Consider the following 13148-nt stretch of genomic DNA (forward strand, 5'->3'; position numbering starts at 1 on the left):
AATCTATATAGACGGAAGTGCATGGTCCAAATTGGAAAGTTGTTGGTATTGACCCAAGGAATCCATCAAAAAAAAGAATTTTGAATGTAGGTCTTATGGTTTTTGAGTTATTGAGAAAATTGTGAAAAATGAATTTCCTTGTTTATAGCGCCACCACTTGACCAATCGGTGCCATTTTTGTTGTCCACCGAGATGCACTGATCCTACATCTACCTACCAAGTTTCATTTCTCTATGACTTACGGTTTAGGCTGCACAACTGTTTTTACAGGAGAAAAAGAATAATAATAATAATAATAAATATAGCCGCAAGCGGCAATCATCGGGTTCAAGCACCAACTTGCACAATGGTGCCTACTGGAGCATTGAATGGTGATGTGTAAGAAGGTCTAATATGATTGGAGATGCCCTGTCACATTTAGAAATTATCAAGTTTTTCACCTGTTATTAATGTTGAGCAGAGGCCTTTCAACCTGATCAGTGCTTAAATTCACATGTAAATCTAGTGAACTTTGTAGGATATTCATTAAGTGAGTTAGAACTAGTCAAAAGGTGTCTACATGTTATTGGTATTGATCAGGTGGCTTCAACCAGAATGTTCACAAAGTGGTATTCAGATTGACCTTTGAACCTTTGCAGAACAAGCTGAAATGTTTGACCAAACAAGTTTAAATTAACACAAAGGAGTGAATGTTCTGATATGACATGTAATTACGAAGTTATTATAAATCTAGTTCTGAATTAAATGGCGCTTCATCAAGCACCAACTAGCACAATGGTGCCTACTAGAGCATAGGATGGTGATGTGTAAGAAGGTCTAACACAATTGGAGACATTCTGTCACATTTAGAAATGATCAAAAGTCTTTCACCTGTTATTCATGTTGAGAAGAGGCACAAAGGAGTGAATGTTCTGATATGACATGTAATGTCAAGTTATTCTTAATCTAGTTCTGTATTAAATGGCGCTTCATCAGAGTGATATTGTACAGAGGTCTTTAACATTGTGAGATTACAGCAAATACTGCAGAGTTACAGCAATTTAGGTTAGAAATTCCAAGGACGCACAGATTGCTTGATGCCTGGAGAGTATTGTATGTGAAATTTTCACAAATGTTTTTAATGAACATTTACCTAGAGACTCTACAGTGTGCAGCAAGACTGAAATGGAGGTGATAGGCCAAATATCCAGAGAGTAGTTTCAATATAGCTATTTTCAAACAATTAGCAATTATGAATGAACAAAGCACTTTTTAAACATAGTTGTATTGAGAAATTTGTCAGAGCCACTGTACTAAATATGGCAAAAACAATTAGATGTCAAAATAGTACAGCATGATTGACATATACTCGTTTTTTTGGAACAGCGCCCCCCAGTGGGCGGATTGTTTCAGCACTTTGCAGGTCACTACAGTGTCTCCACCTGAACATAACTGCCAAATATTATCCAGATTGGGCAACATTCAGCCTGCCAAAATGTCTGCTGAATGCTGATTGGCTGATGGTGTTCAGCCATGTTGATTGATTAAGTTGCCCTTTGAACATCCTTTAGAGGCTGTATGATAGATTCTGCATGCAAAGTTTCAACTTGCTAGGTTGCACGGTTGCTGAGAAACAGTGCTCCAAATTTACCTCTTGAAGTGAATGGGGCATATATCCGGAAGGACTAATTTGCATATGGCGGCCATATTGTTTACATATTTCAACTTTTGCTTAATGAATATTGAAGCGCATGCTCTCACGAGTGTTTTGATACCAAACATGCCAGGATTGGTCAAAATTCCTAGGACTAGTTTGCAAAAGTAGGTTTTGCATATTATGCAAATTAGCACAAAATCTATATAGACGGAAGTGCATGGTCCAAATTGGAAAGTTGTTGGTATTGACCCAAGGAATCCATCAAAAACAAGAATTTTGAATGTAGGTCTTATGGTTTTTGAGTTATTGAGAAAATTGTGAAAAATGAATTTCCTTGTTTATAGCGCCACCACTTGACCAATTGGTGCCATTTTTGTTGTCCACCGAGATGCACTGATCCTACATCTACCTACCAAGTTTCATTTCTCTATGACTTACGGTTTAGGCTGCACAACTGTTTTTACAGGAGAAAAAGAATAATAATAATAATAAATATAGCCGCAAGCGGCAATCATCGGGTTCAAGCACCAACTTGCACAATGGTGCCTACTGGAGCATTGAATGGTGATGTGTAAGAAGGTCTAATATGATTGGAGATGCCCTTTCACATTTAGAAATTATCAAGTTTTTCACCTGTTATTAATGTTGAGCAGAGGCCTTTCAACCTGATCAGTGCTTAAATTCACATGTAAATCTAGTGAACTTTGTAGGATATTCATTAAGTGAGTTAGAACTAGTCAAAAGGTGTCTACATGTTATTGGTATTGATCAGGTGGCTTCAACCAGAATGTTCACAAAGTGGTATTCAGATTGACCTTTGAACCTTTGCAGAACAAGCTGAAATGTTTGACCAAACAAGTTTAACTTAACACAAAGGAGTGAATGTTCTGATATGACATGTAATGACGAAGTTATTATAAATCTAGTTCTGAATTAAATGGCGCTTCATCAAGCACCAACTAGCACAATGGTGCCTACTAGAGCATAGGATGGTGATGTGTAAGAAGGTCTAACACAATTGGAGACATTCTGTCACATTTAGAAATGATCAAAAGTCTTTCACCTGTTATTAATGTTGAGAAGAGGCACAAAGGAGTGAATGTTCTGATATGACATGTAATGTCAAGTTATTCTTAATCTAGTTCTGTATTAAATGGCGCTTCATCAGAGTGATATTGTACAGAGGTCTTTAACATTGTGAGATTACAGCAAATACTGCAGAGTTACAGCAATTTAGGTTAGAAATTCCAAGGACGCACAGATTGCTTGATGCCTGGAGAGTATTGTATGTGAAATTTTCACAAATGTTTTTAATTAACATTTACCTAGAGACTCTACAGTGTGCAGCAAGACTGAAATGGAGGTGATAGGCCAAATATCCAGAGAGTAGTTTCAATATAGCTATTTTCAAACAATTAGCAATTATGAATGAACAAAGCACTTTTTAAACATAGTTGTATTGAGAAATTTGTCAGAGCCACTGTACTAAATATGGCAAAAACAATTAGATGTCAAAATAGTACAGCATGATTGACATATACTCGTTTTTTTGGAACAGCACCCCCCAGTGGGCGGATTGTTTCAGCACTTTGCAGGTCACTACAGTGTCTCCACCTGAACATAACTGCCAAATATCATCCAGATTGGGCAACATTCAGCCTGCCAAAATGTCTGCTGAATGCTGATTGGCTGATGGTGTTCAGCCATGTTGATTGATTAAGTTGCCCTTTGAACATCCTTTAGAGGCTGTATGATAGATTCTGCATGCAAAGTTTCAACTTGCTAGGTTGCACGGTTGCTGAGAAACAGTGCTCCAAATTTACCTCTTGAAGTGAATGGGGCATATATCCGGAAGGACTAATTTGCATATGGCGGCCATATTGTTTACATATTTCAACTTTTTCTTAATGAATATTGAAGCGCATGCTCTCACGAGTGTTTTGATACCAAACATGCCGGGATTGGTCAAAATTCCTAGGACTAGTTTGCAAAAGTAGGTTTTGCATATTATGCAAATTAGCACAAAATCTAAAAAAATTGTGAAAAATGAATTTCCTTGTTTATAGCGCCACCACGTGACCAATCGGTGCCATTTTTGTTGTCCACCGAGATGCACTGATCCTACATCTACCTACCAAGTTTCATTTCTCTATGACTTACGGTTTAGGCTGCACAACTGTTTTTTCAGGAGAAAAAGAATAATAATAATAATAATAATAATAATAATAATAATAATGAGAAGAAGAAGAAGAAGAAGAAGAAGAAGAAGAAAAATCTTAGCAAAAACAATACGGTTCTACGCACCTTCGGTGCTTGAACCCTAATAAGAAGAATAAGACTTAAGAAGAACAGTACTGTGATTGCATACTGCAATCACACTAATAAGACTTAAGAAGAACAATACTGTGATTGCATACTGCAATCACACTAATAATAGTAATAATGGTAAAATCATGAGGTTTATATTTAACTCTGCAGTTTCGGTTGTTCAGTATCGGTTAGTTGGAATCATAAACCAGTGTGGGAAAGTTTCACTGTTGATGACATTTTTACACCAGACTGATCACCACAAAGCCGTTTGGATGTTCGGATCTGAGAGAAAAACAGGATTAATTTTCTCTGAATTCTTGTGAAACAGTCGTGGGTGTGAACGTTACTCCCCTTGTGTTTCTCTAGAACAGTGGTTCTCAAACTTTTTCTATCATTCCCCACCTCAGAAGAAGGGGAAATTCTGCGCCCCACCTGTCCCATATCGCTCCAACAAAATGGTAATAAAATACTAATGCAAGTTTTAAATTTTACAATTAATTTATTAAGTAACATCAATTTGTCTCTTAAGCAGAAGGTTAACATTATAACACTCTAAAATATTAACATCAATGTTCAAAATAAAAAAAAAATACAGAAAATTGGCCTACTAAGTTTTGGTTAATTTATCCAATTTCAATATGTGCAGAGCAAAGGCAGAACAAAATGACAAAAAACAACAAATGAATATGACCAATGACTAAATTATGGTTTAGTTTCTTCATTTTCAATCTGTGCAAAAAAAGAGCAAAGGCAGAACAAAGTGACAAAAAATGACGAATGACTATGCCTTATCACAGCATCAGTGACTGCAGTGAGCCTGTTTTGCACTACACATCTTTTCAAAACGGGGTTTCATGCTTGATACTGCCACTCTCAAGTCATGTGCAACATTAAGCTGAGACCTGTACTTTGTTTTCAGTGAAGTAACAGCTGAAAAGCCAATCTCACAGAGATAGGATGTGGCAAAGGGAAGAAGAATGTCCACAGCTCTCTGCCCAACGAGTGGATACTCCCTTTCCACTTCAAGCCAGAAGTGACTGAGAGGCTCAGATGTAAATCTTAGTCTCAGGGTGGAGTCAGAGGTCAGCTCAATCAGTTGTTCCTCTGTGGCAGAGCTAAACTCAGCTGGTGCTGCAGAAAGAAATAAAATACTTAAGTTGTCATTGCAAGTCCTCTAGAATTAGTAGGTGCAGCATATAATATGTAGCCTACAATATATAAAATTATCAAAACACCTACCTGCTGCATTAAACGGGTCCACAATCCAGTCATACTGAGCAGCACTATTTGGAAAGTATTTTTGAAACAATCCTCTCAATGCACTGATGTGCTGTTGTATGCATGGAATCACTGTGGTGGCTCCAGAATCAACGGTTTCAGCAACTTCAGTCAGATTCTCAAAGACATCAGTATTTCCTTGGTCGAGGCGCCTGCCCCACACTTCGAGCTTTCGGATGAATGCAGTTATCTTGTCTGCAAGGTGAGGTAGGTGCTTGTCTCTGCCTTGAAGCTGAAGATTTAATTCATTCAGCTTTGCAAATACATCGCTGAGATAAGCCAGTTTCATTAGAAATGGTTGATCACCAAATTTGCCCGCTGCTTCATACATGCGCTCTTCTTCCAAAAACACCCGAATCTCCGTTCTGAGCTCAAAGACGCGCGACAACACTTTTCCTCGGGAGAGCCACCTTGCTTCGCTGTGAAATAGCACAGCTGTATGATCAGCGCCCATCTCCTCACATAGAGCGGAGAACAGTCGCGCTTTCAGAGGTCGCGTTTTGATGAAATTGACCACATCCACAACTGCTGTCAAAACCTCGTTTAGTTCGGGGCTGAGCTGCCTGGAAGCCAGCGCTTCCCTATGGATGATGCAGTGCGTCCACTGCGCGTCTGGTGCAGCCCTTTTGACTAATGCCTGGAGTCCTTTCCTTTTCCCTGCCATAGTTTGTGCACCATCAGAGCAAAAGCCCACACAGTTTTCCCATTTCAGCTCATGTTCTGTGAAGTAGCTGTCCATAATCTTGAAAAGCTCCTCAGCCGTGGCTCTTGTTTGCACGGATTTGCAAAAGAGCAAATCCTCGCTCATTGTCAGTGACTCCGAATTTACAAAGCGGACATACGAAATGAACAAACAGTTTTTACTGCTGTCTGTGGCTTCGTCCACTTGTATTGCAAAACGATTTTCTTTCAGTTTGTCAATGAGTTGTGCTTCAAGATCATTGGAAATGTCGCAAATACGCCTCGCAATTGTGTCGTTTGACAGGGGGATTGTTTTCAACTTTGCAGCGCTTATCTCATCCAGCATAACTGACACCATGTCAACAGCAGCGGGGAGAATAAGTTGCTCAGCTATTGTGTGTGGTTTTTTGCACTGGACGACTCTATATGCAACTCTGTAAGATGCCATTTGTGCTTTACTATTCACTGACGCAGCTTTCACCATTCGCTTTTCCTGCTGACGGTATTCTGCGAGTTTTCGTTGAAAAAAATTGATGGGCTTATCAGCGTGAGCTGGGTGTGAGGTCTCCAAGTGTCTGCGCAATTTGTTAGGTCTCATACTGTCTGCTGCCAATTGTCTAAGACACAGAACACACATGGGTCGCTCCTCATCTCCCACCTCAGCTACAGTGAATCCAAAAGCAAGATATGCCTCATCATACCTTCTTTTTGGTTGGCATTTCGATTGATTTGGCCCGTCTGTCTTCTGTTTCTCTGTTGGCGCGGACTCGCCAACTTTTGTGGTCCTTGTAACAAATTTGTCCATTTTGTACACACCTCTACTGCTCTGTTGTACTGTTTACGTTGTTCCGCCGACATTTTAAACATCCGGGGCTTATGCCCGCCGCGCCCTCGCCCCTTTTATTGGCAAAACAAAAAGGCATTTAAAGGACAAGTTTAAAAAGGTTTATTTCTCCCGATTCCCTGCGCCCCACCTGCAATACCCACCCCACACTTTGAGAAACGCTGCTCTAGAACATGTTGTTCAGGTTCAGGTGGGAGTGATGAGATGACACGAGGAGGTGTTTCTGAGGAACATCTGCCCTGATTGGCTGTTACACTGTGTGAAGATTTATTTTATGATTAACAGATTATTATAATGCTCCTCAAGTACTCACAATACTTTAGACAATAGAATGTAAATAAGAACTAACGTAACTGTGTTTCACAAGATCTTAGATTAAAACAAATGTTTTTATTTCAATGATCAAAGTTAGAGGGAGAAATTCTAGTGTAAAATATACAGTAATAATGTGTGATGATAGTAAATAATAAAGGTAAAAATCATAATGAAATGCTGCTCTTTAGCTCCTGTATAGTTTCCTATAAGGTTCACTACAGTGTGGGAAAGTTTCACTGTTGATATAATTTTAATGATAGACCGATGGATGGGTTGGATGTTATTCATAAGAAGTGAAAACAGAATTTGATTGATTAATCAGTTGAAGGGATCTTTAAGGCACACATAGATTGATTGGTTGATTGATTGATTGATTGATTGATTGATTGATTGATTGATTGATATATCTTTGGAACACATTTCTCAGGAACAGGTGCTTTTGATGAGATGTCAGAAGGAGATGATCTCACCCGTTGAGGTCAGATGTTTTCCAGCACTCATTATGTCAGTCACAACAGACGGGATAATATTACTTATTCAGTGAATTACAGTATTTGAAGTGATGTAAGATATCTTTAATATAATCTAAAAAAGATGTTTTTATACATTTTAATGGTCCCACTTTATAATAAGTGTCCCTAAGTACTATGTAGTTACACGGTAACAATCCATGTAACTACAGTGTAACTACTAATGAAGTACACATTGTTACAGATTAACTACAGAGGTACAGGTTATGTAATTACACATGTTTAGCAGGGTGAGTGTACTTAAACATGTGTAACAATGTGTGTGTACTCAATCAGCCCTAATTACATACTAGAAAATAGCTGTTGGATAAGTTTATACTCATCTTATCACTCACACTATTACACATGTGTAAGTACACACACATTGTTACACATGTGTAAGTACACTTGCTCTATTACATGTGTAAGTACACTCACCCTGGTACACATGTGTACTTACACAAGTCAAAATTAACCTTAATACACATGTGTAATTACATAACCTGTTCCTCTGTAGTTAATCTGTAACAATGTGTACGTCATCAGTAGTTATATTGTAGTTACATAGATTGTTACCGTGTAACTACATAGTACTTAGGGACACTTATTATAAAGTGGGACCATTTTAATTGATGAAATCCTCACAGTTAAAATAGTGCACATATTGTTTAATAGGGAAATGTGCAGTGTGTGCCTGTGTATAAAACTTGCGGGTATAAATATTGCTTTTGTGTTGTGTGTGCAGAGTCTTTTCTGGTGATTATCCTGTTTATTAGTTTGTTGATAGTTCTCCAAGTGTTTTTATATCAGTTGACAGATCTTTGAGATTAATCAGCTTGTAAAAGCTGAATTTATCTGTTCAGCTGGACAGTAAATGCTCCTTGAAAGTTTATAAAGCATACACAATAAAATAAACTGCACTGATGTTGGATCTGCTAATGTTTCTCACAAGTACCTGTAACTAGTCTATAATTCACATTCAGTGTGTGTGTGTGTAATGCAAACTCTTTGAGTAAAACACCTTTCTCATTGGTTCTTGCCACCATTTATTTGTGAAGTGGATTTGTCTCCTTCTCCACTTCACTCACCATCAATGTGTAGTTGTTTCCCCAAGGCTACCATCACTTTTATTTTACACAGTGATTTACACAGTCTCAGTGTTTATGACAGTAAGAGAATGTGACCATTTACTGTGTTATTGAGGTTTATTTATGTATTAAAACTGATTGTCGTACTCAACATATCACTTCTAAAGCCATAAATTAAGTAATAAAAATTCCAAAACTGTTCCAGTCTGCATTATAATGTTATAAATCTGAATCTATAAACTGGTTTAGTTAAAGAGCATCAGAGCGATTTGCCATTTCTACTCTCTTTACTGTGTTTCCTCTGCATGTGATGGAGCTTTTAAGGTCTAAATGAAGACTAGAGGATCTTAACCGTGGTGCACTGTGGTGAGCTATCTCTTAATAATAATAATAATAATAATAATAATATTAATAATAATAATAATAATAATGGTGAAATCATGAGGTTTATATTTAACTCTGCAGTTTCGGTTGTTCAGTATCGGTCAGTTGGAATCATAAACCAGTGTGGGAAAGTTTCACTGTTGATGACACTTTTACACCAGACTGATCACCACAAAGCCGTTTGGATGTTCGGATCTGAGAGAAAAACAGGATTAATTTTCTCTGAATTCTTGTGAAACAGTCGTGGGTGTGAACGTTACTCCCCTTGTGTTTCTCTAGAACATGTTGTTCAGGTTCAGGTGGGAGTGATGAGATGACACGAGGAGGTGTTTCTGAGGAACATCTGCCCTGATTGGCTGTTACACTGTGTGAAGATTTATTTTATGATTAACAGATTATTATAATGCTCCTCAAGTACTCACAATACTTTAGACAATAGAATGTAAATAAGAACTAACGTAACTGTGTTTCACAAGATCTTAGATTAAAACAAATGTTTTTATTTCAATGATCAAAGTTAGAGGGAGAAATTCTAGTGTAAAATATACAGTAATAATGTGTGATGATAGTAAATAATAAAGGTAAAAATCATAATGAAATGCTGCTCTTTAGCTCCTGTATAGTTTCCTATAGGGTTCACTACAGTGTGGGAAAGTTTCACTGTTGATATAATTTTAATGATAGACCGATGGATGGGTTGGATGTTATTCATAAGAAGTGAAAACAGAATTTGATTGATAAATCAGTTGAAGGGATCTTTAAGGCACACATTGATTGATTGGTTGATTGATTGATTGATTGATTGATTGATATATCTTTGGAACACATTTCTCAGGAACAGGTGCTTTTGATGAGATGTCAGAAGGAGATGATCTCACCCGTTGAGGTCAGATGTTTTCCAGCACTCATTATGTCAGTCACAACAGACGGGATAATATTACTTATTCAGTGAATTACAGTATTTGAAGTGATGTAAGATATCTTTAATATAATCTAAAAAAGATGTTTTTATACATTTTAATGGTCCCACTTTACAATAAGTGTCCCGAAGTACTATGTAGTTACACGGTAACAATCCATGTAACTACAGTGTAACTACTAATGAAGTACACATTGTTACAGATTAACTACAGAGGTACAGGTTATGTAATTACACATGTTTAGCAGGGTGAGTGTACTTAAACATGTGTAACAATGTGTGTGTACTCAATCAGCCCTAATTACATACTAGAAAATAGCTGTTGGATAAGTTTATACTCATCTTATCACTCACACTATTACACATGTGTAAGTACACACACATTGTTACACATGTGTAAGTACACTTGCTCTATTACATGTGTAAGTACACTCACCCTGGTACACATGTGTACTTACACAAGTCAAAATTAACCTTAATACACATGTGTAATTACATAACCTGTTCCTCTGTAGTTAATCTGTAACAATGTGTACGTCATCAGTAGTTATATTGTAGTTACATAGATTGTTACCGTGTAACTACATAGTACTTAGGGACACTTATTATAAAGTGGGACCATTTTAATTGATGAAATCCTCACAGTTAAAATAGTGCACATATTGTTTAATAGGGAAATGTGCAGTGTGTGCCTGTGTATAAAACTTGCGGGTATAAATATTGCTTTTGTGTTGTGTGTGCAGAGTCTTTTCTGGTGATTATCCTGTTTATTAGTTTGTTGATAGTTCTCCAAGTGTTTTTATATCAGTTGACAGATCTTTGAGATTAATCAGCTTGTAAAAGCTGAATTTATCTGTTCAGCTGGACAGTAAATGCTCCTTGAAAGTTTATAAAGCATACACAATAAAATAAACTGCACTGATGTTGGATCTGCTAATGTTTCTCACAAGTACCTGTAACTAGTCTATAATTCACATTCAGTGTGTGTGTGTGTAATGCAAACTCTTTGAGTAAAACACCTTTCTCATTGGTTCTTGCCACCATTTATTTGTGAAGTGGATTTGTCTCCTTCTCCACTTCACTCACCATCAATGTGTAGTTGTTTCCCCAAGGCTACCATCACTTTTATTTTACACAGTGATTTACACAGTCTCAGTGTTTATGACAGTAAGAGAATGTGACCATTTACTGTGTTATTGAGGTTTATTTATGTATTAAAACTGATTGTCGTACTCAACATATCACTTCTAAAGCCATAAATTAAGTAATAAAAATTCCAAAACTGTTCCAGTCTGCATTATAATGTTATAAATCTGAATCTATAAACTGGTTTAGTTAAAGAGCATCAGAGCGATTTCCCATTTCTACTCTCTTTACTGTGTTTCCTCTGCATGTGATGGAGCTTTTAAGGTCTAAATGAAGACTAGAGGATCTTAACCGTGGTGCACTGTGGGGAGCTATCTCTTAATAATAATAATAATAATAATAATAATATTAATAATAATAATAATAATAATGGTGAAATCATGAGGTTTATATTTAACTCTGCAGTTTCGGTTGTTCAGTATCGGTCAGTTGGAATCATAAACCAGTGTGGGAAAGTTTCACTGTTGATGACACTTTTACACCAGACTGATCACCACAAAGCCGTTTGGATGTTCGGATCTGAGAGAAAAACAGGATTAATTTTCTCTGAATTCTTGTGAAACAGTCGTGGGTGTGAACGTTACTCCCCTTGTGTTTCTCTAGAACATGTTGTTCAGGTTCAGGTGGGAGTGATGAGATGACACGAGGAGGTGTTTCTGAGGAACATCTGCCCTGATTGGCTGTTACACTGTGTGAAGATTTATTTTATGATTAACAGATTATTATAATGCTCCTCAAGTACTCACAATACTTTAGACAATAGAATGTAAATAAGAACTAACGTAACTGTGTTTCACAAGATCTTAGATTAAAACAAATGTTTTTATTTCAATGATCAAAGTTAGAGGGAGAAATTCTAGTGTAAAATATACAGTAATAATGTGTGATGATAGTAAATAATAAAGGTAAAAATCATAATGAAATGCTGCTCTTTAGCTCCTGTATAGTTTCCTATAGGGTTCACTACAGTGTGGGAAAGTTTCACTGTTGATATAATTTTAATGATAGACCGATGGATGGGTTGGATGTTATTCATAAGAAGTGAAAACAGAATTTGATTGATAAATCAGTTGAAGGGATCTTTAAGGCACACATTGATTGATTGGTTGATTGATTGATTGATTGATTGATTGATATATCTTTGGAACACATTTCTCAGGAACAGGTGCTTTTGATGAGATGTCAGAAGGAGATGATCTCACCCGTTGAGGTCAGATGTTTTCCAGCACTCATTATGTCAGTCACAACAGACGGGATAATATTACTTATTCAGTGAATTACAGTATTTGAAGTGATGTAAGATATCTTTAATATAATCTAAAAAAGATGTTTTTATACATTTTAATGGTCCCACTTTACAATAAGTGTCCCGAAGTACTATGTAGTTACACGGTAACAATCCATGTAACTACAGTGTAACTACTAATGAAGTACACATTGTTACAGATTAACTACAGAGGTACAGGTTATGTAATTACACATGTTTAGCAGGGTGAGTGTACTTAAACATGTGTAACAATGTGTGTGTACTCAATCAGCCCTAATTACATACTAGAAAATAGCTGTTGGATAAGTTTATACTCATCTTATCACTCACACTATTACACATGTGTAAGTACACACACATTGTTACACATGTGTAAGTACACTTGCTCTATTACATGTGTAAGTACACTCACCCTGGTACACATGTGTACTTACACAAGTCAAAATTAACCTTAATACACATGTGTAATTACATAACCTGTTCCTCTGTAGTTAATCTGTAACAATGTGTACGTCATCAGTAGTTATATTGTAGTTACATAGATTGTTACCGTGTAACTACATAGTACTTAGGGACACTTATTATAAAGTGGGACCATTTTAATTGATGAAATTCTCACAGTTAAAATAGTGCACATATTGTTTAATAGGGAAATGTGCAGTGTGTGCCTGTGTATAAAACTTGCGGGTATAAATATTGCTTTTGTGTTGTGTGTGCAGAGTCTTTTCTGGTGATTATCCTGTTTATTAGTTTGTTGATAGTTCTCCAAGT

At 36.8% G+C, this 13148-nt stretch overlaps 1 protein-coding gene across 1 annotated transcript; it reads right to left on the reverse strand.

Moving 5' to 3' along the window:
- Window positions 1-4312: 4312 nt before the first annotated feature.
- LOC107197475 (zinc finger BED domain-containing protein 5-like) lies at window positions 4313-6312 on the reverse strand. Its single transcript, XM_049481849.1, has 2 exons — window positions 5186-6312; window positions 4313-5077 (listed from the first exon to the last, which is right to left on the reverse strand). Exons 1-2 carry the CDS (start codon window positions 6261-6263, stop codon window positions 4746-4748), a joined length of 1410 nt encoding a protein of 469 aa, XP_049337806.1. The 5' UTR covers window positions 6264-6312; the 3' UTR covers window positions 4313-4745.
- Between the last annotated feature and the right edge of the window lie 6836 nt (window positions 6313-13148).

Source organism: Astyanax mexicanus, chromosome 8, assembly GCF_023375975.1.
Source record: "Astyanax mexicanus isolate ESR-SI-001 chromosome 8, AstMex3_surface, whole genome shotgun sequence".
In the NCBI taxonomy this organism is placed as follows: domain Eukaryota; kingdom Metazoa; phylum Chordata; class Actinopteri; order Characiformes; family Acestrorhamphidae; genus Astyanax; species Astyanax mexicanus.